Below are 26,993 nucleotides of genomic sequence, written 5' to 3'. Positions count from 1 at the left end.
ATTAAACCTTAAGTTGATGTCTAGAGCCCGTCCTGTCTATATGTGTCTTCCTTGTGTTCGTGTTGCTTAGCGCTTGATATGATGTCCAAGTTCTATGGGACGGCTTTGTTTTTCTTTTAAAATATGTCTAATAAATAGAATATACGCGCCTAACTTTCACATGATGCACGAATGGTACTATATTATTTTTCTTGGCCCAATATATTCTTTGAATTGCATGATTAGCTTTAAGTATATGTGAGTTTATGAAAGCTGTCAATTATGGAGGCATTCCTATGCAGACAACAATTATTCGCGGTGCAACTAAAGTGTCGATTGTAATTTGCCCGGAAATTATTAGACTCCGCTTTGTGTTCGCGACAACGGCGCGTGTTGAAACGACAAAGAATTGCCTCGAACTTGAATTATGTATGCAAGAAGCCTCAAAAATCAAACGTGAAGTTATGATCAGTAAGTACATGGTGGAGCGCAACCTGGAACACGGACGAAGAAAGAGGACTGGACGAGCTACTGCTTCGCCGTCCTCTTTCTGCGCACGTCTTCCAGTGAATGTGTAACAAAGAGCCCAGGGAAAAGTATACTGCTGACTGAAATTATAAGCCTGCCCATGGAATCGACGCGTCCGTTCGATAGATGCGGACGAACGGCCTCACTGTGACCAAACTCACTGTTAAACTCGAAGCGTAAGTTCGCCGATTCAAATCCGGTGCGCGGAGTTTTGCTTTTCCCTCGCTTCTCGCCGCGGTTTAGTCATTGACCGTACATAGTACTTGCGTCACTGCTTGCGTCATTGCGGGAATATTTCAAATAACAGCTCGCGGTATAGCCGCCTCGTGGTGGAGCGGCTAATTTCCCCTGTAACGACCCTAATTCCTCACATTATAATAAAAAGCATTACTAAAGAATACAATTCGTCGGTATACTGCCCTGCAAAAAAAAAAAAGAAGGAGTATCTTATAAAGAGAAAATCTTTTTTAGGAGTGGCACGTTACCGTTCTTATAAGCATAGTGGTTTCGGTTTGAGTGGGTCGGTATGGCGAACCAGCGCTGGCCAGAGGGCGCTACAGCAGTCTTGAGTGTGCAACTGAAATGTGCCTACGACTGCCGGTACGAATCACACGAAAAATGATACGACACTTTGACCAATAACAAACGCGCGCCTGCATCAACGTTTGCTTATATAGGGCCGATATATGCATAGTCTAACCGTAGTTTAACTCTGTCGACAGCCATGTGCGTTGGCAGAAGCGCAGGCGCTTCTGCGGTCTAGCACGCCGTTTCCCAGTCGGGTGAACAGCTGGGCACGTGTGCTTTCGGATAAGCGGCGAATTCGTTGACGCGAACTCACAGTTTTTGCTGTATTGAAAACGCTTTCCTTCGCTCACTGTGCGGCGTGTTACGGCGCTGCTGCTGACACACGAAGTCAGTTCCGCTGGTTGCCCGTAGTTATAATTGAACTTATTTTGCCCTGGATGAGTTTCCGCCTGCCGAAACTAGGCAGTATTATTAGCTGGAACCCAATCGGTAATGTTAAGGTTGCAAAACTTCTACGAAGGCACAAATGCTCATGCCTACATGCAAGCAGACAATAACAACTGTAATCCCGCTTATATAGGCGATGTTCTTGCGTAGCATGGGCGGACACCTTATTAATGCCCAACATGATTGCCTGCCTTTTTTTGGTCATTGAGCTGGTACAGTGTTCACGCACCATGTATTTCATATAGTTTTCTCGGGCAGACTTGATTTTTCCCTGGTTGCACTGTTATTAATGCAATGCATTTTGTGCCCGAACGTTACGGCTGTGGTATGCGAAAAGAATGGGCATTGAATTTTGACCTGATACGCTGAATTGTTTTCAGGCAGTCCTAGTCGATCGAAGTACGAGCGCTGCGGCAGGGGCACGAGCCAACGACTTCGTGCGCGGCAACAGGACGCCACTCAATATGTACTACTTCGGTACACTATACCTACCAGGGTAACATAAACTACTTAATCGTTTCATTAATACGATTCTGATTGATTGGTTTTAACGTCCCAAAGCAAATAGGGGGGCTGAGAAAGGAATGTATAGTAGTGGAAGCTTCGAATGAATTTTGCCTCACCCCCCCCACGGCCGAGGTATTTTGATGTGTCCCCGAATCTCAGATACCGACATACGAGCCGCTTTGCATTTGACTTTTGACTCTTGACCCCCTCAGGTACTTTGACATGCGCCGAGATCTTGGATGTCGGTGCGCGAGCACCTTCGTATTCCGCCCCGCACGTGAATGCAACGGTCGAGCTGGTCGGGACGCCACAGTGACTGAGAAAGCCATGCATGCTGCTAACACACACGTCTGCAGGACGACCGACTGACCGAGTACACTGGGAATCCTTCCTTCATCTCGAGGTGGAACTGCAGCTCGTGCCTCTTGCCCAGCTCGAACTTGTACCTGACATCAGGTATCATGTAGCGCCTGATGTCGTAGTCGTCCAGCGTGTAGTTCAAGACCCCCGGCCTGATCTGCTCCGTGATCAGCTCCAACAGCGGCATGTCCATCCGCGCACTCCACCAGTACTCGAAGGACACGCTGCGCAGTGGGCGCCGCCCCGATGCTTTCTAGCATACGTTCCGGTGTGCCCCTACTTCAGGCACTGCAGTTACAGTTCTACAAGCCGAGATAACGCCTAAAAAAATCTCGAGAACAGGTGAAAATAATGACCTCTAGAACGCATCGAATACATCTTGGCACACTAATTGGTTCTACATGTTCTCCAATGTTAATGCGAGTCAAGTGCTTTAGAAAAACAAAGAGTTGCAACGCAGATATAGCTTTTGGGCTAATATCAGTGTGTCGTCACATGATGGGTTATCTTCTATTGTTGTTTTGACATTCACTGGGCAAACTTATGAAGTGACTCATTGTTCGCCAAGCGTCACAAGTAGTGGTCGAGATTGTTACCGCACCTCAAGTATTCTTGATAGTTCCTGCGTGCACATATGCAGGCACATCCAAACACTCTCAAAGTGAAAATTCTTTGTATTGCTGTTGTACATTTTCATACAGGCTGACGGTGCAAAATCGTAACAGACGCGATGCATACGGCCAGTGACGCGTATTTTACCTGCATGCATGTACCGATAATCAGATAAAACAAAAAAGGAACGACGGCACCATTGTTGAACGAATGACGCAGACTTTAAGTATCGTCTACCTTATTTATGGTGCCAATTTTTCTTCCGCGATAGAAGGGGCATGTCGGAATAAGAAAGAATACACCCTGTCCTGTCCTATAAAGAAGAAATGTGAGTGAAAGAACTGTAATAATTAAGATCGTAAAATAGCGCCTAGTATATATAGCGAGAACGAAAATTAAACCCAGAGTGAGAAGCCGGTGAACCTAATATCACCCCTGTACAACGCAGCAGGTTCGTAAAGTAAAAGTATTTTGCCTGCCACACGAAGCACTTCGCTAAATGCCCTAATGCCGTTTTAGTGCCCGACAAAAGTGTAGTGTAACTTGCATGGGGGGTGAAATACATCGCACAGATTAAGCGAAAAAAGACTGAAACAAATGTTGCCAGTATACGTCTTCATATCCTTCCGAAAGGTGCATTCCATGAAGACGTCATTGAACTTCTGTATTCCTCCTGGGAGACGCAGTTCTACCGGTGTTTTCTGGAAAAAAATAAAGAATGAAGGAATGACATCTTTATTGCAAGGGCCTATGGCCTATGGTAAGGGGCTTAGAGAATTCAGGTATGGGAATGGGTGGAAAGCCCCCCCCCCCTTTCCACCCATTCCCATACCTGAATTCCCACCCATTCCCATTCCCATACCTGGACGGATGACGACGTTCAATCACGTGTCTGCTTAAGCATCACAAAAGAAAGAAAAAAAATCGGTGCTCGGGCATTTCTCAGTTGACCATTTGTCCACGTAATAGTAAGGGGTGATAAAGCGACTTGTCGCGTGAGTTCCTTCAATACGACTGCACAAATTCGATTTTTCTGCTTTTCTTTGAAGCAGGAGTTCTCAGTAACTTGGTTCGCTACTTGTCCTGTTGTTGTCAGTAATCTGATCAGCTTCTTGCCTTGCGCGGCCGCAGTTAGGCTTCTGTGCTGAGCAATTATTTATAGTGCGCATGAATGGCCGCATTTTATAGGTCTTTGGTTCTGTCTTGGCCGAAAAGCTACAGGAAGCGCGCTTAGCAGGTGTGTTCATTTCCTACACTATCGAAGTGCATACGGAGGTCGCACCGTAAGAGGCGTTTGCAGTGTTTAATCCATCGTGTGCGTTTCTCGTAGGCATCTTGTCGGCTCACAGCTTCCTATCCCTAATACGTGTGGGCGCACTGCAGTGAGCCTTCTAGTGGCCTAGAATGCTGCAATGCCAGAAATCTAGTGCATGGTTCTCTTTACCTCGCACCTCCGGAAGCAACAGCCGTCCAGCCTGGTATTCACGCTCACGCCCATTGTGAGCTGATCTAGGCTCGCCGCTTTGAGCAAAACCACTTTGCTGCGTAGTTGCGCATATGGATTTCTTCTACCGATCATCGTCCCATCAGTTGCGATACTTTCTTTGCGCTCTTCAACTTCCATCGCGGAGAGGCAGGCTATAGGGCACGCAAGCACTGGCAACATTTTCCGTATCACATAATACTAGTGTGCTCAGCGTATGACGTCACCCAGAGAGGTTGACAATCTGACTGAAAACCGTCAGTTGGGAAAATGATGATCGCTCTAGCAGTCCCTGACTGAATTGTGTGGCCCTCCCCACAACTAGAAGCATGCACGATCTCATATCTTGTAGGGATGATGCTTATCACATTATTCTTGAGCGAGTCCGCGTACACCGCCGTATTTATCGCGCGTCTGATACCAGTCGTTCTTACTTCTAATTCTGAGCGCGCCTGCATGGGATTTCACGACATTTTATACATTTTAGGACCCCCCTATTTTACTATATCTTTTTGCAAGTTCAAGTTCAAGTTCAAGTTTATTCATCATCAGCGATGTCAGTTTTACAAAAATTGTATGCAAAATTAGCACTACACAGGGAGTTCCAAAGTTACAAACGGTCAGGGGGACTCCCATACATGAACAAAATAAAAAAAAACGATACAAATCAAGCATTGGTTACGGTGGCTTCACAGACAATTTGAAAAAATGAGAAACAGTGCGAAAAAACAAGAATATAAAACTGTTTAGTAAAACAAAAAAATGCGAAGAAGGCTTCAGTAGTGAACAAGCAATGTAAATGTGCAATACAATAAAAATAGGAGTAATTTAACATGTAGTGTAATAGCTAAGTCAACTATGATTACAATCGCAAAAGCAGTGGTTAGGATGAAGAGAGTTGCTGCATAAAGTATTTCTTAACTTTATTCTTGAATATATGCTCTGTCGGGGATTATTTAATGGTATGTGGAATAGAATTCCATATTTTTATTCCCGCAAATGTGGTAGGGAACTTGCCATAGTTTGTGCGCACTTTAGGCAAAAGACGATTCTCGAGTTCAGAGAACCTAGTAGTGTTAGTATTTACAAAAGTTTCAATAACAAAGCCATCTATGTGTGCAATATTACGAAATGACTTATAGATCACGATTGTTAACTTTAATTGAAAGAGCTGATGAAGAGGATTAATGTTTAAACTGCAATAAAGTGGCGTTGCATTCGATAGGAAATGGCTGAAAGTCATGAGGCGAATCGCCTGATTCTGCAGGCGTTGAAGTTGGCTGAGGTGAGCGAGGTATGTGTTTCCCCAGGCTGATATGCAGTAAGATAAATGGCTGTGAATGTGTGCATGATAAAGGGAATGGGTAATGTGTGACTGAATATATGAGCGGGTTTTGACTATGGCGCGTATTCCAAACGATATCTTACGCACAAGCGACTGCGCATGAAGATTGAATTTCAGATGCCTGTCTAAAACTACGCCAAGAAACTTAGAGCTATCAGATATTGGTATTAAGTTGTTTTCAAGACACACCGATACAGAGTTCGAAATTAGTGTGGGGAAGGAATGAAAAACCATAAAGACCACTTTTTGCGGATTGATGCGCAACATGTTCTTTTGACACCAGGAAGTTATGTTATGCAGATCAACGTTAACATTTCGCTGCAGCTCGTCGACATTGTTAGCACAAGTAAAAATAGTCGTGTCATCTGCATATAATATACAGTCCGTAGTGGTCAGACCATTAGGCAGGTCGTTAATAAATAGCAGAAACAGCAGCGGGCCAAGGATCGAGCCCTGAGGAACGCCTTGATATATGCTCTTAGCAGATGAGAGTTTGCCGTCAATCTGAACAACATGAGTACGATTATTTAGGTAGATAGAAATAAGTTGAAGTGGTGGACCAGTTATGCCGTAAGATTCAAGTTTATGTATTAGAATTTTGTGATTAATGGTGTCAAAGGCTTTTGCTAAATCTATAAATACACTTCCAACCAGCAAGCCTTGGTCGATAGCCTTCTTGACTTTATCGGTGAAGGTTAGAAGCGCAAGCTCAGTTGAGCAATCCTGCCGAAAGTCATACTGTTTAGGTCATAGTAGATTAAATTTTGCTACGTAGGATGATAAACATGTATGATCTAGTCGTTCAGTGATTTTACTGAAAAATGAAAGAATACAAATAGGCCTGTAGTTATTCAGAATTTCAAGATTGCCTTTTTTTGTAAACAGGTGTTATTTTACCAACTTTCAGAGAACTGGAAATGTGCCTGCTTTAAACATTTTGTTGACAATATCTGCTATGATAGGAGGCAGTTCATTAGAAACTAACTTGATACGAGATGGGTGAGCAGAGTCTAGGCCAGGTCCAGTAGACCTAAGCGAAGATATAACATGAAGAACTTCGTTTGCATTCGTAGGTCGTAAGTAGAAAGAATGAAGATGACGAGGCAATGTCGGTAATGGGGGATCTGTTTGAGAATCGCAAGTACTACTAAAATACTCACTAAAGCCATTCGCGATATCAGCTGGGTGGCAGTATGTTTGTGTCTCAGTTTTTATTTTTGTTAAATGCTCGCGGCATTTAATATTTAAGAATTCGTTGATGACCTGCCAGTTGCGCCTGGTATTATTGCCATTATTCAAAATCTTGTTCTGAAAGTAATCTCGTTTAGCACATTTAAGTGCCGCTGCAAGCGTGTTAGAATATTTTTCTAGACGAGATTTAAGTTCGCAGTTAAATGGCTCACAAATTACCCTTTTGTGGAGCCGATTTTTCTTCAATATACATCGGAGTAGCGCTTTCATGTCCCAAGGTTTTCGAGGGGAACTGAAGAAACGAGTTGTGATTGATGTAGTAGTGCATTCATGAATGCAGCGGGTAACTTCAGCCAAGAACAACTGATAAGCCTCTTCAGCGGAAGATTGACAGAGTACTGCGGTGCAGTCATTTGACTGTATCATATTCTCATAGAGATAAATTTTTGAGAGTCAAAATGTACTTTCTCTTTCTTTTCAGATGATTTAGAATTTTCTGTACCTAAAGTCAAAAATATAGGGTAGTGGTCGGTTATGCTGTGCTCGATGACTCCTGACGTATGATCTGTAGTAAAGTTGGTTAATATGTGATCAATTAACCTATTAGATCCTGTCATGTCACATCTAGTTGGAGAAGTAATTAGAGAAGCAAGGCCATAGCTAAGAAAACACGCAAGATAATCAGAACATGATGGAACATTAGGGTCGATAATGTTTATGTTGATGTCACCGCAGATAATGACATTTTTGTTTTCGTTCGCAACAGTGTGCAACAACTTTTCAAACTGCAGACAAAACTCAGAGTATGACGATGATGGTGACCGATAAATGCACGCTAACACAGTGTTCCGGCCATCAATTGAAAAAACACTCTGATCAAACTCTAACCATATAGGTTCGCAGAGCAAATTAGAAAAGGCAAGATCACTGCGGCGTTTGTATGGCAATGACGATTTAATAAATATGGCAGATCCGCCGCCACGTGGCGGAGCACGATAGCAGTACTCTGCATTGTGCTCTGGTAGCGCATATAAATTTCTATCGTCCAGTGACAACCATGTCTCAGATAGACAGATAAAAGAGAAGTTGTGATTAATTAGGGAAAGAAATGCTATGAGGCTGTCATAGTTTTTTTCGTAGACTACGAATATTAAAATGTATTAGCGATAACTTGGGAGTTTCATCACTGAAATATTTTTTAAGGCCCTGACAAGAAATCATTCTTGCGCAGGTTTAAGATATGCAATCGCAAACACTAGTAAACTATAGGTGAAAATGGTAAGATCACCCGTACTAGAGATCCGGAAAGGTCGATAATGCAAAATGCTTTATTTTGACGTTGGGGTCATGACTTCATCTTGGACTCTTTCTCTCTATCACGAGAATTAAAAAGGCCTCCTATGGCGCATTTATGCTTTGTGATACAGGCCTTCACAAGGATAACGCATTTCCAACTGGAACTATTCGTGTAGCTAGGCTTCGTCGCTGATTAATTTTTCCCAATTACTTTCAAGCAGCGACGGCGTTTCTTAGCTTGCATTGATTAGGGCTTGCACAGTTAGGGCGCATGTGCAGTGCGGTACACTAAGTGATGTGCAGAGTGATGGACCAATTGGGCAATTGACTACTATCAGAAAGGAAAGCTCTAGGCCAGTTCTCCCAAAGAACATCCGCGCAGAGTCTTATTCGCGCTACTAAGATTCCTGTGGCCTACGGGGCTTGACGATAGATTTTAAGACCCCTACCGCTTTATAGAGGATGCGGTTTCTTTGTGATCGTCTCTCTTTCTCTCTCCCATTTCCGCTCTCCTTTTTTTCCTGCCCAACAGGAACTGCCTGTGGTTAACCTCCCTGCCTTTCTTTGCACGCTTTCTCTCTCTCTTCATGGAAACTTACGCGAGCGCGCGGTCCATACCTTGCGCTTGCTCCTACAGACAGCGATGGCAGAAGCAGAATCGAGGCACTGCTAATGTGCGCACGGAGTAAGCAAAGCCACTTAGAGTTCCTGTGTATGTTTTGGGAGAATCTGCAGCAACTACATTAGTGCTATTCACCACAACACGCCTGGCTGCCTGCATAGCCGAGCTTTTCCAGAACTATACATCAGTGGAAAATAAGCTGATAGCACGCGAAAGCTAGCATATATGTTTAAGCAATAGGTCATAGCGTGCGTGCCTGTATAATTTAATGCACCAGGATACAGCGCGAGAACATGAGGCAACATGAGGCTCCGAGATCGACCCTTCTATTCGGTGATATAAGCAGTGGACTAGAAATATGACGTGAAATCGTGAAAGCTTAAGTCAGTTATAGTGACGGTTAACTTTGATGGTGTACACAGCACACGTAGGATAACAGAAGTAAGGGACATGCCGAAAGTGGAAGAGCGCTTTTTCACTTCCTGCTTGTCCCTTCTTTCTTTAACTCTATGTGCACATTGAACATTAGGTAAAAAATAACGTGTATTTTGCATCAGTAACGTTCACAGAGCTGCGGCTGTTCAACACAGGTGATACCCTGCTGACAAAACAGGGGGACCTCACCGAAGATAAATCAAATTGCCTTCATATTCAAAGTTCATCACACCACCTTATGCTCTACGTCCAAGGCTGATTTTCTTTTCCCTGGACAATCCACTGTAATGCTCTAATTATTCCACCAGTTCACTCCCCTGAGCATCACAAGACTTGTCCTACTCTTTCCTCCTAATTCTAAGTACACTATCATCTGCACCTGTTTGTTCTCCAATTCATTGTTAGCTTTTGAAGTTTATTATTTTATGTCATTTATTCAATTTAGCTTCTCCAAATTCTTTCTTTCTTTCTTTCCTTCTTTCTTTCTTTCTTTCTTTCTTTCTTTCTATCAATCTATCCGCCGTGGTTGCTCAGTGGCTTTGGTGTTGTGCTGCTGAGCACGAGGTTCCGGCATTGAATGTCTGCCACGGCGGCCGCATTTCGATGGAGGCAAAATGCGAAAACACCCGTGTACTTAGATTTACTAGCACGTTCAAGAACCTCAGGTGGTCAAAATTTCCGGAGTCCTCCACTACGGTGTGCCTCATAATCACAAAATGTTTTGGCATGTAAAACCCCATAATTTAATTTAATGTTCTTTCTTTCTTTCTTTCTTTCTTTCTTTCTTTCTTTCTTTCTTTCTTTCTTTCTTTCTTTCTTTCTTTCTTTCTTTCTTTCTTTCTTTTTTGACATGCCCTAAGTTGCAACCCGAGAGGTTGAGTGCTGGTGCAGCACTGGTTGCATATCTTCAATTCTACTTACGGGATTGTAGATATGAATGCCGGGCTTGTCCTTGGCCTTTTGAAACTCTTTCTTGCGCTCCTCGTTGTGATCCGCGGGATTCCCGAGGGTGTCACTCATACTTCAGGATGGCGATGCGCAGCCGTCAACGAAGATGCTGTTAACTGTCCACACGCAGGGACAAGCCGCTGGCACCTGGTGGTGGAGATGAGACTCAGTGTTTGTGACCATGCGCGAAAATCCCGCGAAATCTTTTAGCGTATATCTTCAACTCAAGGTGCTCGCTTCTGCTGCGCATAGAACGACAGTCATATTTCTCCGAGAGTCTCCTTAATATAGGAATGTGTGACGCTCTGGACGCGGCAAGCATCGGATGCACCTTCAGGTTCCAGAGATAGCCCGCTTATGCGGGATCGCGAGGAGTAGGACCTCTGCGATGAGTTAGATGGTATTTATTATAATAATTCATTAGAATGTTTTAGGAATATTTGCGTAATATTGTTACGGTTGCCAACTATTATAAGAGGAAAGCCAGAATTGGTGTAATTAATGATCGGGTTTTACGTGCCAAAACCACTTTCTGATTATGAGGCACGCCGTAGTGGAGGACTCCAGAAATTTCGACCACCTGGGGCTCTTTAACGTGCACGTAAATCTAAGTACACGGGTGTTTTCGCATTTCGCCCCCATCTAAATGCGGCCGCCGTGACAGGGATTGGATCCCGCGACCTCGTGCTCAGCAGCCCAACACCATAGCCACTGAGCAACCACGACGGGTCCAGAATTGGTGTAAGTGTTGTGGCAGGGGACATGAAATAAAACTACCTCTGAACTCACGAGACAATATTTCGAGTAAGACGCATGGCTGTATCCTAAAACACCCAAGCCCTCTCGTCCTAAGTACAGCCGTAACGCCCAGGCGGCTTTCGTAGGGACCCGCTTGCTCAAATTCTGAGTTCCCCCGAGACGTATTCATGATTTGAATGCACTGGCTGGAAATGTTGTTCTGTCATCACTACCTTTTCAATTTTCTTAACCACACTATTCTACTATTCTCCTGTGGCCCTTTTTAAAAAGCCAGCACTCCACCGATTTTTGTTTGTCCGTGATCGCTACTTTTCTGAAACGTGATAACAAAAAAGGAAAGAATGGCAAAACAAAAAAACCTTAGTAGATAGCGCTTCCCGTTTTTTTATGTCGAACTTCCACGGCAAGATTTCTTTGGCAACACTCACAGTTTCCCTCTGCAATTCTTGAAATAGCAGTCCCGCTATAACCGATATTGAACAAATCTTAACCAGTCTGCTCCAAGGAACCGCTCTTTCTTTTCATTCGAACCTCCTGGAAGCAACCAAGGAAAGATAAATGTTGGTCTCCTTTCACAGCTGCCGAGGAAAGAAACGAGCAATATGTCGGCCTGTCATCCGGTCAAATAGGCTCGCTTTCCGCCGAAGAAGCGCAGATAAATCATTATGAACTCCATGTCTGGTTTTATAACGATACGAAAAAGTGAGAGGCTTTAGGTCACAACTCGTAGGAAAAAATGGAAAGTTAATTAACAATCACTCAGTCAGGAGGAATGCACCTTTAAGCAGGCCTTCCAATTCAATACCTGGAATTATTAAGGAAGATGTTTGAGGGTTGTGTACTAAATGTCACCGTTGGTCGGCGCACGGCAATCACGGCACACGCGCCCACTAACAGGTAAACGTCGATGAAAGCAGCGGGCCCACCTGCTTGTATACTATCACATCGTGTGGCGTGTTTGCAACACATGTCGCCTGTCCATTGAACGGGGTGATTGAAAGCGCAAATAGGGGACAACCTGGAGTCATTAAAAAGGAACTGAGAGAAACAGGGACGGTAAATTGGATGAAAAGGTGAAAAAAAAATACTCCATGGAGATCTACAAATAAGCGGGGGAAAAAGGAGAGAAAGTTCGTACGATAATGCAAAGAGAAGTGCCTCGACTGCCACCGCAGTGTCCTCGAGCACACTTTTACTCGTCCTCGTGGGATATCTTTTTCTGTTTATTCGCCGTGACAGACGAGTATATATGGTGTTTTACTAACAACTCCTTTAAAGCCAGCAGGCAGTGTGCCCCTCCGGGTGACAGGTGCTCAGTCAGCTCTCTTCCTCTTCTCTGTGATTGTTTTTACGTGTGCGAACCAAATATTTAAAAGAAAGTAATGACAACAAGTAGGAGTCCACAGGTTCCATTCCCAGCTGCTGCTGTGTCACTTCTACGAGAACAGAGTGCCAAGGCATTAATATGCTTGTAGTGTTATCAAGCACGCGTGATGTAACGTTATCAAGCCCGCGTGCTGATGTATAGCAGGAGCAAGACAGATTACACGTGTCGCACTCTTGCTATCATGTCCAGTCATGTGACCCTTTTCTGTTTCGTTATAAAACTAGCAACACCAAGCAATAAAGCGTTCTTTGATCTGCCACTACCCGCCGGCTACGTTCAGTTACTTCAATGCTTATATTTAGCCGGACATTTAAATAAACCCAAATTGGTCAGAATTGTCACTGCTGCAGGCTCACTGCAGGCGCACGCTCGGGAGGTGTATGCGAAGATCATGCATGCAACGCTTCCATAGCGCACGCGCCATCCATTGGCATGCAACTACTCTCCAAACTGAGTAAAATATGCATTGTGTGTTCGATTCATCGTGATGCCTCGTCATCTCTCACCCTCCTCCTATATTCCTTTTCCTCCTCACCATAACAAGGAGCAGCGGACCCCAATCATATCTCTTCGGCTGACCTCTCGGGACTTCCTTTTCAGTCTTTCTGAGGAAGTTTAACGATCTATATCATCGTCGCCCCCATTTTTCTTTCTCCTGACTTACTTAACAGGTGTGCACCACTCCAGGTCAGCAGCTGATTTTACTCCCCTAGTTTCTAGTGGGTCTTACCAAGCACACTAAGATTACTCCCTCGCCGCACCCAGGGGTCAAAGAAAACACACGGAACGACTCTCTGGACGCGACGTCTTCATTGAAAATAGTGGCGACACCTTTGCTGGCGTCGAAGGTAATTCAGGCATGGAGCGGATAGAACTCTGAGGACGGTCGGCCCGGTGTGCGTGTGGGAGTCTCACAGTTACAGAATAGCGGACCGGAATCGACGGCGAAGGCCAGGAGCACGTCACACGTAAACGCTTGTGGAGCCCGTCCTCCAATCGGGGGGAGGCACTGTAGTGCGGGATGGTCGTCCTGTTTCCTGCGTGTCTCTTTATGATTCGACACTCTCAGAACACGTGCTTGGCCGTGGGACGATGTGACTTGCGGAAAACTGGACACTGGCAGTGGAACTGCATGGAAGTCTTTTCATCTTCACCGTTCACTTCCTTTTCTTTCCTTCAAGAAACAGCACCTGCAGTGATCAGTGACGTCAGAATTAAGAGCAAAGTTTGCAGATGATGGTGAAATACCAAGGCGACGTCGCGTATTAAGACGCTTTCACATAATCAACGCCACCACGCGTACCCTCTCGAACATACCAGTTTCTCTATGTTTGTTGACGACGTAGATGTATAGGCACATGCATCTATTGCACGTACCCACTTTGGGAGATTGGTCGAGCAGAGGGTAACTCCCAAAATAATAGTATATAAAACTACATTTAAAAAACACTTAATACACTGAAATTAGGTGGTTTACAAACAAAAGATCCAGAATTTGTCGTACACATATTTATAAAAAGGGAGTATATCAGAACAAATAAATACAACTAATTTTGGCAAAAAGAAAATTAACGTATTGAAGTCGAAATTTAGCAAACTTAAATAGCGTAGAACCTAAAAGAATTAGCTGATTTGCAGCGCGTGTTTACTCAGCCCTGTAAGGCACCCAAGAATACCAAACCAATGCTCGTTTTAAGCCCGTGGTAAACTTCGTGCGCCGTACAGTTCTTCCTCTTCGCCTACTTCCGGCATCGGCTTCGTGCTTCCTCCTCTTCGCCAACGGTGACCGCGCGGGAGGCGAGGAAGTAAAAGTTTCCGGGCTGCCCGCGTCGTATCCGCATCGCCATAGCCGGGTCGCCCGCCAGCGCAGCCATGTCCACGCAGAGAGCCCCCGGCTACCACAAGGGCAAGTGTCGCGCTTCCCCTCCGTGCGCCGCTCTCTCCCCTAGGGCGCAACCGAGGCGGCTGTCGGGCTCCGCGGTGCACGCCGCAGCGTTGCCCCATCGCGCGCACCGCGAGCCGCCAACTGCATTTGGGACCCGGCACACGTCGGTGGCGAACTCGGATCGCGGGTCCCTCGGCCAGGCACCGGAGCCCGGAACATGGAGCGCATCGTGGGCAAAGTTCGCCGGAGCAGCTCGTCTCTCATGGAAGTCGCGCAGCGAACACTTTTCGGATCGAGTCAGTCTCTGCGGTATTCTTTGCGACGGGAGTAGCGAAGTTGTCGGTGTGTAGGTGGTGCTTGATAAGCGAGTATATGTCTGCCGCTAAACAGAAAAAAGAGCTCACGGAGAAGCGAGAACACTTGTCATTCATGTTCGGTGTCCTCGCGCTGATCATTCTTAGCGGTGAGCAGGTTATTCGGGAAGGGATGCGAGTACACCTACGCCTGGCATAATGAGAGCTAGATTGTGAAGGAATCATTGTAGAACCATGTAATAACCGCATCGTTTCTTTTTCTTCATTCCTTTTTTTTTCTTTGGTAAACGAGAACAGTGACCAGTACAACACCTGCTATCTGCGGGGCCCAGTCGATCGGTGCCTTTCATAGGGTGTTGAGTTACGCACTACAGTTATACTGACTCGCTAAATACAGATTTTAGGAAATTCTCCGTACTTACCATGATCGCTTCAGCAGGCCCTTCGCACTGTTCCACTACGCGTTTGATTTCAATTTATCGCTTCGAGTAACGCCGTGACAACGTGCTACCACGAGATTGAATGTTGATAGTATACACGGTTACGTCGCAAAAAAAGAATGCAGTGCAGAGAGCGGGCTAATAAATTTCTTTGAGGAGTTTATACAGACAGTACCTTTGCGTTTTGTTTACAAAGGGCTTTCTTGCCCATGGACAACGCAATCTCTCCGTCCACCCGTACCACGCCATTTTTTGTTTTCATTTCCACACCCGTTTACATAAACTCTTACAAGGAAGCTTTAGCTCGGGCCCTACTCCGACGCGGCTTATGCAAATACATGTAAAACGCAAAAACGCTTTTCTGAGACAACCCTTGGACCGATTTTAATGAAATCTGTTGCATTTGGGAGATAAGGTTAAGTTCTAGTGAATGTTGGAAGCGGAGTTTCTATTTAAGGCTTTAATTTCGTTAAAAAGATTTTCAAATATCCAACCGTTAAAAAAAAAATAGAAGCACGAAGTTTACAAATTGATAGCTCTGCATCAAGAACAGATATCGCGGTTTTGTAAATGGCATCCATTAGATCATGAAAAGCGGACAAATTCGATATGTCATCACATTTTTCGTGAATTTGTTACATTGGTTCCAAGGGTTCTGCAAAAGCTGTATTTCCATATTACTAAATTTCTTATATTCATATGTAAGACAACAATTTTGTGCGCTTTAGATCTCCTATTAAATGCATCTCACAGAATTGTATTATAATTTTTCGTTGTTGAGTTACAGAGTTCTAAACTTCATAGTTTTGTTCTTAAAATTTTTTTATTTTTGCCAATTTTTAATAAAAAATTGACGACCTAACTCGGAAATCGGAAACCAACAGTCACTAGATTTTAGGTTTTCCTTTTAAATGCAACAGACCTCGTCAAATTTGGTGAAGTGGTTGCCGAGAAAAACGAATTCTCCTTTTACATGTATTTAGATAAGAGCACCCGAGCTAAAGCTTCCTCTTAAGTCCGCCCCTAATTAGGACTTCACAAGTCGAGAAAAGTGTAGAAATTTACGACTCTTCATCCTTACATTGTTTCCTTTCCGAATATTTCACGCACTTTCTTTTTATTCCGATGGTACTTACTGTGCCTTTTACCAAATGGTCACATTTCAAAAGGTACGATCACGTTGTTCACACGAAATAAAATAAAATAAAAATTAAAGAATGGGTGAAGCTATTTGCTAAAGTTCGCTGGCCGAACAGTACTATATATGGTAGTTTCTATTTAATTTCAGCCTTCGATGAAAGACCGTAAGTATTCTCATGATGACTTTTCAATTTATACTAGCGTCCGCAACCCTCTTTTACACAATGTGAAACCATATTTAACCGTTAACGTAATTTGTGAAGCTCAGGACGTCGCTATAGTTCACACGGACGTGTTCAAAAAATATCTACAGATTTGTGCCAATTACATATGTGAAAGTAAGTATACGTCAATACCATTTCTCTGAACACTCACATGTTTTGGCGTAGAACCGGAACAATTCAAGTTGCTTCCAATATTGATTCCATGAGCGGTTCGACATGTTCTGTCACACTATGATTAACGCACTCCAACAAAATGAAGTATTCAGCTCATGGCGCAATGGTGTCTGCGTTTTTATTATCCCAAAAGATCCTCTTCCTTTATTTTCTAAATGTGTACATGCTTGCTTTCAGCGCTATAACATTTTTGCACCAATATGTTCGAATGCCTAAAAACATTGACCTATTAGCAAAGGCACGACACTGTCCAACTCACTCAAATAAATCCAACGCAATCCAATTCAAGATTCCAGAGGAATCGTGAGTGAAACTAGCATCAGGCAGTTCCGCATTGCAAGTTACCGACGTGGCGTCAATCTATCGCAGGTCTTCGCTCCGCCACTTGGTCACGTGGGAGAGCACGGTGGTGGTGTTGTGCTCCCTCGTGCTGTCCGTCATATTCGGATTCTTCATTCACCAGAGTTTCCACTCCAGAATGTCAAGTATGCCAGATCGTCGCGGCTTCTTATGTCCTTCTTTCATAGTGCTAGAGGTGGTACCAATGAGTCAACAGAACCAGAAGACGTAATTTAAGAAGCTGCGAAACACACGCAGGGCGGACATGAGTTGCAAGTAAACATTCATTGTTAGCTGTTTGGAGGAACTCTTAACAAAGGGACAAAGAAAAAGAATGCAACAACCAGTTCAATTTTAAACCTTTCTGCAATTCGTTGGTAATGCGCAACGTCCACAAAAGACGAGGGTCACAATTAAGTCAACAAACGCGCTTGCTCTCATCTGTGTTTGTAAGACGCAAAATGGGTGTGGTGTAGTGCATGTTGCCATTAACTTGCGGTAGAGTCCGCATAGACAAAACTTGTCGGTGTGTTAACACCCGGATAAAAGAACATCTCCGATCACTTGGTAAAGATGATTACTCACACTTAGCCAACCACTGTAAACGCTTTCATTGTGAACCTATTTCCTGTGAAACCTTTGTTCTGTTAGCACGCGAAATAACAGGTATATTTAAACACCACGTGACCTCCCCGCTATCTGTTGCTGTTTTTAACTTTATATTCATTATTCTACACGTGTTCATTGTATTTAGCTACCCGCCGTGGTTGCTCAGTGGCTATGGTGTTGGGCTGCTGAGCACGAGGTCGCGGGATCGAATCCCGGCCACGGCGGCCGCATTTCGATGGGGGCGAAATGCGAAAACACCCGTGTGCTTAGATTTAGGTGCACGTTAAAGAACCCCAGGTGGTCAAAATTTCCGGAGTCCTCCACTACGGCGTGCCTCATAATCAGAAAGTGGTTTTGGCACGTAAAACCCCAAATATTATTATTATTATTATTATGTATTTAGCTGGGGTATGCATGTATCACGTTTTCGAAAAATAATAATAAACTTAGTTGTGAGTCAGCACCTGCGTGTGAACTCTAACTGTGAACTCTCTATTTTGTGCGCACTGCAGATTAACAATGAATAATTGCCAGCTCGCGCCCAACTTTCAGTTCTGTTGCACGTAAGCGGCCACGTGTGTTTAGTCTTTCCTTTTATCGCCTCTTCTAGCACTGTTTGATTATGTCCCGCCATCAACTATGGTCCAAGCAGCCACTGTTGCAGCCAGTGCGTGTTGTCACAAGAACGTTCTGGGGAGTTCTGTCGCTAAAGGCTTCATAAGCTTTTCCGGCTCTTCGTGATGAAAACCTTCGGAACTTAATCGCAAAGCGTTACTTATGCCACTGAGGGCCGCAAACATACATCCTAGTAGACGCAAACAAGACTGCAGAGAAGTCCCCTATAGTGCGTGTGTGTCCACGTTCCTTAGGTGGCACAAACAGCGCGCTTTGCCATGAAGCATGGCCTCCGAGATTACAACGGCCACCTTTTACGCCATTATGATCTCGGAGACCGCGCGTAATCTATCGCCAACGAGTCCCGCTTAAAACCTAGCCCGACGCAGTTCGCACCTGTGGTTTAGGACGCACGTCCAACACGAAATTGATTGCGATGAGCCTAGCGTCTGACGTGAAAAGGAGCTCATGCACCATGTTCTGACAGTGCTCGTAAGCCTTTTTCTTTCTGTAGTAAATGCATGACCTAAATTAAACTCCATATATGTTAGAGTGCCCGTACATATTAGTAAATTACATTTACTTCAATTTGACACGCCACTGTTCTTAAGGAGATGTCCCTCTTGTCTGAAGAGTGACTATGACCAAACCTAATAGCACATTGAATGTTGCAGTATTTTTTTTTAACAATTGAACACCCCATTCGCGTACCGGTCGCCCACTGCACAGCTTTGCAGTGGTCACGATTCCTCTTTTGGCAAACTGTACATCAGTCTCTGAGCGATGATCGACACTGCAACGCTTTATTTGGACTAGAGCGAGCTATCGACAAGCATACCACATACGAACCTTGGACAAGCGTTCGTTATTGACGAAACCATTTCATTCATTCCAGGCGGACTCATGGCTTACAACGACGCGCATGAAATGCAAGACAACGTCGATGTCTCTAATTGTAAGCAATGTCCACACTATTTGCATAATTTTCGCGGTACCTCTACGGCCAGTGCTGTTTTATATAGAAATGACGTATTCCACTTGTCGTTGCAGTGCGCTCTGGTAGCACAGCAGTTATTGCCTACAGGCAGCAATTAATCTGCGCTGCGATGGTAAGCCAGCTTCAATGGCGATGAAAAACTGTAATCATCACTGGTGGATTGGTTTATTCTCGTAACACAGCTTTAGAGCTGCCCTGTACTACTGAAGCAACAGAGTCGGAGTGCTCTGAGATGTAATACTGACACAGCGCATACAGACGAGGACACAGGAAAGCTCATGAACACACATCACGATGCTAGGAATGTGTGTGCTCATGTGCCTTCTTGTGTCCTCGTCTGTTTGCGTTACATCAGTATTCCAAGATACCGAACCAACAAGACCGCATCGCAACACTAGTTTGCTCTGAAATGGCCAGGCGAATATTTTAAAAGTGATGACTCTCAAGGAACTGCGGCGATTGTCCGATACGTACTGATCGTTCGCATCTTTTGACCTGCTTTGATTGACGCTTATTGCATGGTTACATTACACAGGCATTTTAAATCCTGTTTTTTGACTAAAACCTGCTTGTAGGGCAGAACTCGTAAGAATACATTGTGTAGGCTGTGAGGTTCTCGGTTTTGACGTGAAGGCGAACGTAAACGTACAACACTGTGCAATATATACTCCTTAGGTGCAGATATACTCCTTAGCCCTATTCCGAAAGGGCGCCACGAGATGACTCCATTATTAAGGCTCTCACGGAAGAGGCGGCAATGCTTTTCTAGGGAAAACCGCTGTTCTGGCGCCTCCAACCGGCGTCCGTTCAACGTTGTCTTTACCCACATACGCGCCGGTTGGTGTCGCTCCTCCGGCCAATGTCCCCTCAATACCACTTGAGCCTTCATCGCCCCATCTGACCGCGCTATCTATCCCACAGCGTATCCAGCGGCCCCTACTACCCGCCTTGGCGACCTTCTCGCCCTATATGCTATTACTGTGGTTATCGTGGCCACATATCCCGTTTTTGCTGCAAGCGCCAACAAGACGAGCGTCGCGGGTGCGACACGAGTGAACGCGATGCGTATTCTGCTGGGGTACCTTCTCAAGACCGGCGTTACGCGTCCCCTCCGCGCCGTTTCACATCTCTGCCCGCAACAACCGAGACATCGGATGGTTACCGCAGCCCCAGACGCCGCTCACCTTCGCCCTTCCGCCGCTCCTCATCACCGCTCCGGCCTGCAACGTTCACCTCTGACCGTCACCCGGAAAACTAAGTAATGCAGTTTTCGGAGGAAACCGACATTACTACAATTCCTCCAGCCCGCCCTTGTAATATGATGTCTGTGTTCGTTGAGGATGAGCAAGTTGAAGCTTTGGTGGACATTGGTGCCACTTTATCTGTTATACATTCTGATTTGTGTAAGCGTCTCAGAAAAGTTACAACGCCTTATGATGGACCACTGCTGGTTGCAGGTGAAGGGGTCTTTATACACCCTTCCGCGTTTTGTACTGTGCGTCTAATGATCGACGGCATTATCCCCCACATACAATTTGCTGTGCTGCCGCCACGCTCCCACCAGCTCATTTTAGGATGGGATTTCCTTGCCTCTGCTTCTGCTGCTATATGTTGTGGGCAATGTGTCGTACATAGGACCGACACCATTTATTCGCTTGGCGATGAACAGTACCAGCCACTTCGTCTGCTCGCTGCAGAAGACATTTCTTTAAGAACTTGTAGGCGCAGTGCTCAGAGCTTCTGGCACAACTCACAAGACTACTTCAGGTTACCATCCTCAGACCAACGGCCTGACTGAGCGGTTTCATCGTACGCTCTCTGACATTATAGCCGCCTATATTCAACCAGATTACAGAAACTTGGACGTAATTTTGCCATTCGTTTCCTTCGCGTATAACACCGCCGTTCAACGCACAACCGGTTACTCGCCATTCTACCTTGTCTATGGCCGTTCACCCAGTTCCTTCCTCGACTTTTCTTTCTTTTCTGCCCCTGTCAGTGCACCTCCATCTTCCTGCGAAAAATATGTTTCCCGCCTTGACCATCGTCGCCAGCGTGCCTGCTTCAAGACCGAAGCCAGACAACAGGATCGCAAGGATCATTATGACACATCTCATCGCGTAGTTTTCTACCAGCCCGGCGATGAGGTGCTGCTATGGACACCAGTTCGCACTCTTGGGTTGTGCTAAATGTTTCAGTCCCGCTATATTGGCCCATGCATGGTCCTGGAAATGACTTCTTCCATTAAATATCGTGTGATCCCTGTTGTTCCCTCAACTGACCGCCGTTGCCGCTCTACCGGAGTGGTCCACGTTTCTCGTATGAAGCCCTTTACGTGCCGTTCCCCGTACCTCTAGGCTGCGGCCAGGATGGCCGCCCTCGCGCAGGGGAAATTAGTGTGGGCATTTATTGAGCACTTTTTCATCATCTGTACATTATCATCATCATGTGTGTGCTCCTCTTCATCGTGCGGGTAGTCGCATCATCATAGTGGACTGGGCCGAGGGTCCGTCGCCACCTCTCTCAGGCTCAATCAAGGTCAGCCCTTAGCTGTGCCGTCGCGATATATATATATATATATATATATATATATATATATATATATATATAAGAAAAGAATGAAAACTTCTAGGAGGGTGCCCTTAGCAAAGTTTAAATGACTTAGAATGCTGTAGAACGTGGAGTTGGAATGTACATTAGAAATGCCAGCCCTGAAAAAAGATACATAAAATGTTTTTACAGGTGCTGCGCGGCTTTCACACCGGGGCCGAATGCGCTAGCGGATAGCGCGAGATTAGCATAAATGTGTGCTATAACTTTCTTACGAAAGCCTCTTTAATATACCACACGGTCTGCATAGACTGTATTCTTCTTCACCAAGTCACCTACCATTTCTGTCTCGTCTTCATTTTGCTTTCCTTATTTCCGTTTTTTTCATCATCTCTCCAAACCAGGGCCACATAAGGACGGAGAGGCCGTGGGCATGCAAGGAAGTCTCGACATACGACGCTTAAGTACGTTTTCAAAAGCTGAATGCCTACACAGAAAGATGTATGCGAACTCGGCTGTTCCGAGTTGGAGGGATGGCTTGCAGTCAGTATGAACATCGGTGACACTGAAAAAGATCACCCTCAGAAAAGACGACGACCTAAGAAAAAAGAAAAGGACAGGAACGACTATAACTGGATTAAAGACTCGTACATTTTTATTCACAAAGCCGGCTCTTCTGTCTGAGATTCACAACAGAACAAGATATATCCGGCAGCGAATGCATGACTACATATAGTATGACCACTTATAAGATGCAAGGGTCTAGAGATTCAAAGGTCCGAATTCACATCGAGCGGTAAAAACTTATCGGCATGAGAACTCCTACAAGCGGTTGTCATCATCTGCCGGTTTAGGAACTTCTCTACTTGATGCAAAAGAGCCAGTGTTACCATCTGTTTCCTAGCTGTCCTTCTGGCTCGTTTACATCCTTCCAGCATACCTACGTACCAACCTGTGGGCTGGAAGATTCGTAAAATTCACCTGCCAGAAAATTAAGAAGGCGGAAGGAGGGGGAGGGAGATAGTACGCGCGTGATTTTTGTTTGTTTGTTTGCACTGAGCACTTGCGCACACTTGCTCGCGCGCGTCACGTACATCGCTTGTGGTGGTGGTGCTTGTGTAACGCCTGCAGCAGGTTCGCTGTACATCCACTTCAAAAAAATTCAATGGATGCGGAATTTTTTTTTGCATACTGTTTCAAGCTTCCCGTGAAAGCACTGTGTCGCTTGGACCTAGAACTTCGCAGTGGTAGAAAATTGATATTGTAATGGTTAGTTACTTCATGAATAGGATTATTTATCTTGTGAATACATAATTAAAATACTTTAGCAAGACTTGAGAGTGGACTAGTTATATTTCCATGATAATAAACTTCAAACACTTGAAGTGTTCGTTCTGTTGATACTATTGTGTCTTTTGAACTACAAGGTTTATTATTCTTAAAATGCTTCGTTTCAAACTCTGCACTATACGTTACCACGTTTATATGCGTTCAGAAATAGCTAACCACGTGGTCTGCACGCCTAAAAATGGTAGGCTGTACGCTAAACCTTGGTAGACATGGCATATGCGTACTGAGGCCATTCCGCCGCCAAAAATGATTATCGACTACCTCAACGTTCTATTGTCCTCATAATCTCTACTACTCACTTTCTGCCCCTTAGCACTAGCACATCATGCTTGTTAGCGCTGCTTCACCTTCGTTCAGGAGGCCTAGCGAAACGAGGCTTCCACTTTGCTCGCACAGATTCCAGTGCATATCCCCCTTGACGACTTCTGGTAGCATATCATGCGGCACTGGTATGCTAATGCTATTTTAGTCTCAATGTGCGTAAACAAGCTAGTGTTGAAAAAAAAAAGACAATGCGAAATGACTGTGTTATTGTTAGTAGCGAAACATATCTATACTAATCTTGAGCCACGTACGTACGACGTTCCCGGCACAGGCTCCGTGCAGCTGTATTTTGCCTCAGTACAAGCCATTTCACTAACACAGCGAAGCATTTTTCAGATTCCTAAGCTCAGCCTCCATTGCCGAGCGCGGATTAACTTTTTTCAAATTAAAATAGGATCTCTTTATTGGCTTTTATTTCTTTAGAAGCTCCAACCTTCAAGCCCAGGATGTCAAGGACTCGTAAGCGGTCTCTTTCACACGATTCTTTTGCGATTTTGAAAGGACGTGCATGGATGTACGCATTGTTCTCTTCGCACGTACCGCTTCCCTGTTCCCCATGTGAAACACACTACCGACGTTTTCACGACACGGGATCGACGAAAAACGGGAGTATCCCCGCAGCCTAAGCATCCAGCAAAAAATCGAAAGCGTCCTTGCGAGCGCTACCTAAGCAGTGCAGTGCACTTCACCGAATGTATGCTTAGTCATTTGAGGCTGTCGTGATTGAAATCTCCCGTGCATCAGTGCGCATGCTCATGTGCGCGCGCGTACGTGTGTGCATGCGGAGCTCGTTTGTGAGCGTGACGCGTGCGCCATCGACAAGTTTTCGTATGCGCGCATTTTGGAATATGTGCGTTTGCATTTGCATGCTTGCGTGTGTACGTGGGTCGATTTGTCCGCATACCACTCCTACTGTATTTATCGAAAATTTATGTCCAATAATCCAGCCTCCTTTAGAGACGCAGCAGTCTCTTCATAGGGACGTAATATAAATAATTTTGCCAGGAAAGAAAGGCAACCCTTCGTTAACACTCTTGAAGTGCAGCGTTCTTCCGGTAGGTTTCATGTTAATCACAAAAGTGCTTTTACAGACAAGCCCAAGTCTTCAAACGAACATGCAACAAAGACTACGAAGAAAGACACGAGGACACGTAAGTCATTTTGTGTAACGAAGCATTTCTTCACGTCTTTAGCCAATCCCTCGAGGCGATATCTTTATTTTTTTAAAGGGAGAAACGTAAGAAACCATATACATTATGCTCATGATGTAAAGCGCATATCGTACTATTCTCGTTTCGAGATTCTCAGGGACACCACTCCGACGAAAATACTGTCTTTTAGATCACGTCACGTACGCAAACCTCAATATTTCGCCACGAGCCTGTTGTACTAGGCTCCTATATTGAGTGACAAGTGAATTCCCCGTTTTTCTTCTTTTTCTTTCTCAAAAGCAATTTATTTTAGTTGATGCTAACGACCTGGAAAGAAACATTGGTTTTAATTCTTTTCTCTTTTTTTCTCTTTTCTTTTTTTATTGCAAGTGTGCCTGCAGGGGTGGACGAAAAAAACCACTCTGACTTGAAGCCAGGGCCTGCAGGGCCGTGTGTCTATTGTATAATCGTTTTTCTCTAGCGGTTGTCGTGAAAAGTGACACTTATGCTTTCGTACTCTCCAATTTTAGTCCCCCAAAAGCAAAACGAAAAAAAAATCCCCTAAATTATCGAGTAGGCTGTATCGACAACGCAGTGGTTTACGTGAAAAGTCTCGTGTGAGCTGCTGAGAGTCTATGGGCCCTCAGTTACAGAAATTGCGTAACCAAGTACGCAAGTGACATTCCTTCACGCCTTAGAAAGCTTACACTCTCAAATCACAAAGTTTTGATGCCTATAGGGGGGAGAGGAGGTGTAAGGGGGGGGGGGGTTCTACGTCCTTAATTTTGCAATCGGGCACGCTGCCTATTCGTAGTGGGCCCGCCGTGGTCAAAGGTGGTGGGCGCAAAACTGGCGTTCCTCTGTCATGCTGTCCGAGTCTCTTCACGCCATTTATTGACGTTACGTGATGAAAGCGGAAGCGCCATAGCCGAGAAACCGTCAAATTTCTGCAACAAATTGCACAATTGTAAGCCCCATAGCTGCTAATGAGCCCAGGCTTGAGTTTTATTAATTATACCTATGCTGGAGTGAGCTCTCTCAAACGCGACTACTTCCGGTCGGATCGGCAAACGTACCGCCGCGCTGTGCCTCTTTGAACGCCGAGCGAGAGGCTAAATTTAGCTCCAATTGCGTCACGCGTGGCACGACAACGGCGCCCTCTGTGCACGCGACCCATTAATGAATGAATGAATGAATGAATGTTAATTTTGACACAAAAATACAAAGAATCTCTATCAAAGAGACTGACATAAAGGCACGAATGCATGGTCGAGTAACGGCTTTTTTTTTCCTCCATCAACACAATGATCCCAAAGTTGGGAGCGTAGGTAGTACTGTTGCATAGACATAAGCGATAATAGTATGACACGTTTTCGTTACGTGCGGTTTTAGCAAGCGACCCCCAATGCTGACCAAATTCAAAGACGCTTCCCGTCAAAAAGAGTACGCTTTTCTGTATGGACATAAGAAATGTCTTCAGACTTCCCAACTCAGCCTGCAACACGAACCCATGAATATGCTGAAGGAAGCTGCACATTTGACCGTGCTCATGTGTAAGGAATAAAAGCAGTATGCACTTTGGCAAGCTTAAGGATATGGTAACTTTATTCATCGTGCTATTTAATAAAAACTTAACATCTATAATGAAACCAGGAGATTTTATCAGATTCGTAGCAGCCCTGCCATGCAAGAGAAACTGACTTCCCGTGTACCGCGCATTGGGGGCACGTTAAATATCCCCTGGTGGTTAAAATTAATCCGGAGACCCCCCACTATGGTGTGCCTCATAATCAAATCTTGGTTTGCCTCGTAAAAACTCAGAATTCGTTCATTCATTCATTCACAAACTGACTTGACAAGGTGTTGTGTGTCTGAACTTTTGTCGAGTTTCAGCTTGGAATACATACAAACCTGCAGCCGACGTAGACGTCTTACTTAGTCAATCGACAGCGCGAATGTGCATAACTTGTACAACATTTTCAGCATACTAGCGCTCGCTGACTCAGTTGCTTCCTAATACATTATCATTATTATTTTCTTGCGCACGCAGATGGCTCTCATGCCCAACAGCGCGTCCCCGAGAAGCAGAAGTGTAAGTGTTCGAAAACGGTGTTGAAAATTCAGTGGAACCGGACATGCGTGGCTATTTGAATGTCTAAGGAATCACGTTCGCAATTTGACATGACGTCGTCTTTGCAGCTCTCAACGAGAAGATCAAGAAGACGAAGAAGAAAAATAAGAAGAGGAAGAACAATTCTGCAAAGGCCCTCAAGCCTAAAACGATTCCAAGCGCTACCGAAGAATCGAACGAGCCCGTAAAGGGTTTGAAACCAAGCGGTAAGAGAGATGTGGTCAGTCTAAGGTCTATGACTCAACAACGTACACTTCTCCACGTATATAATAAGTGACACTGTTGTCTAAAGGAAAGCAATGTTTTGAAGTTCACTGCGCCTG

General features: G+C 44.8%; 1 protein-coding gene and 1 long non-coding RNA gene across 2 annotated transcripts in view; one reads left to right on the top strand and one right to left on the bottom strand.

Moving 5' to 3' along the window:
- LOC142585821 (uncharacterized) overlaps positions 1–11,552 on the bottom strand; it is a 28,373-nt gene extending 16,821 nt beyond the window's left edge. Inside the window, exons 1-4 of the mRNA XM_075696842.1 lie at positions 11,469–11,552; positions 10,255–10,428; positions 3,574–3,662; positions 2,360–2,573 (exon numbers count right to left, since the gene is read on the bottom strand). Coding sequence (XP_075552957.1) covers positions 2,360–2,573; positions 3,574–3,662; positions 10,255–10,353 — 402 coding nt within the window. The 5' untranslated portion in view covers positions 10,354–10,428; positions 11,469–11,552. The remainder of the gene's footprint in view (positions 1–2,359; positions 2,574–3,573; positions 3,663–10,254; positions 10,429–11,468) is intronic.
- Positions 11,553–24,394: 12,842 nt separating this feature from the next.
- On the top strand, positions 24,395–26,871 carry LOC142584447 (uncharacterized). The gene is made up of 3 exons (XR_012828790.1): positions 24,395–24,539; positions 26,590–26,631; positions 26,739–26,871. It is a non-coding gene; the product is annotated as an uncharacterized LOC142584447 (long non-coding RNA).
- Positions 26,872–26,993: the final 122 nt, after the last annotated feature.

This window comes from Dermacentor variabilis, chromosome 6 (assembly GCF_050947875.1).
Source record: "Dermacentor variabilis isolate Ectoservices chromosome 6, ASM5094787v1, whole genome shotgun sequence".
Taxonomy (NCBI): domain Eukaryota; kingdom Metazoa; phylum Arthropoda; class Arachnida; order Ixodida; family Ixodidae; genus Dermacentor; species Dermacentor variabilis.
Note: the sequence above shows the minus strand (reverse complement) of the source record. Positions and strands in the feature narration are given on the sequence as shown.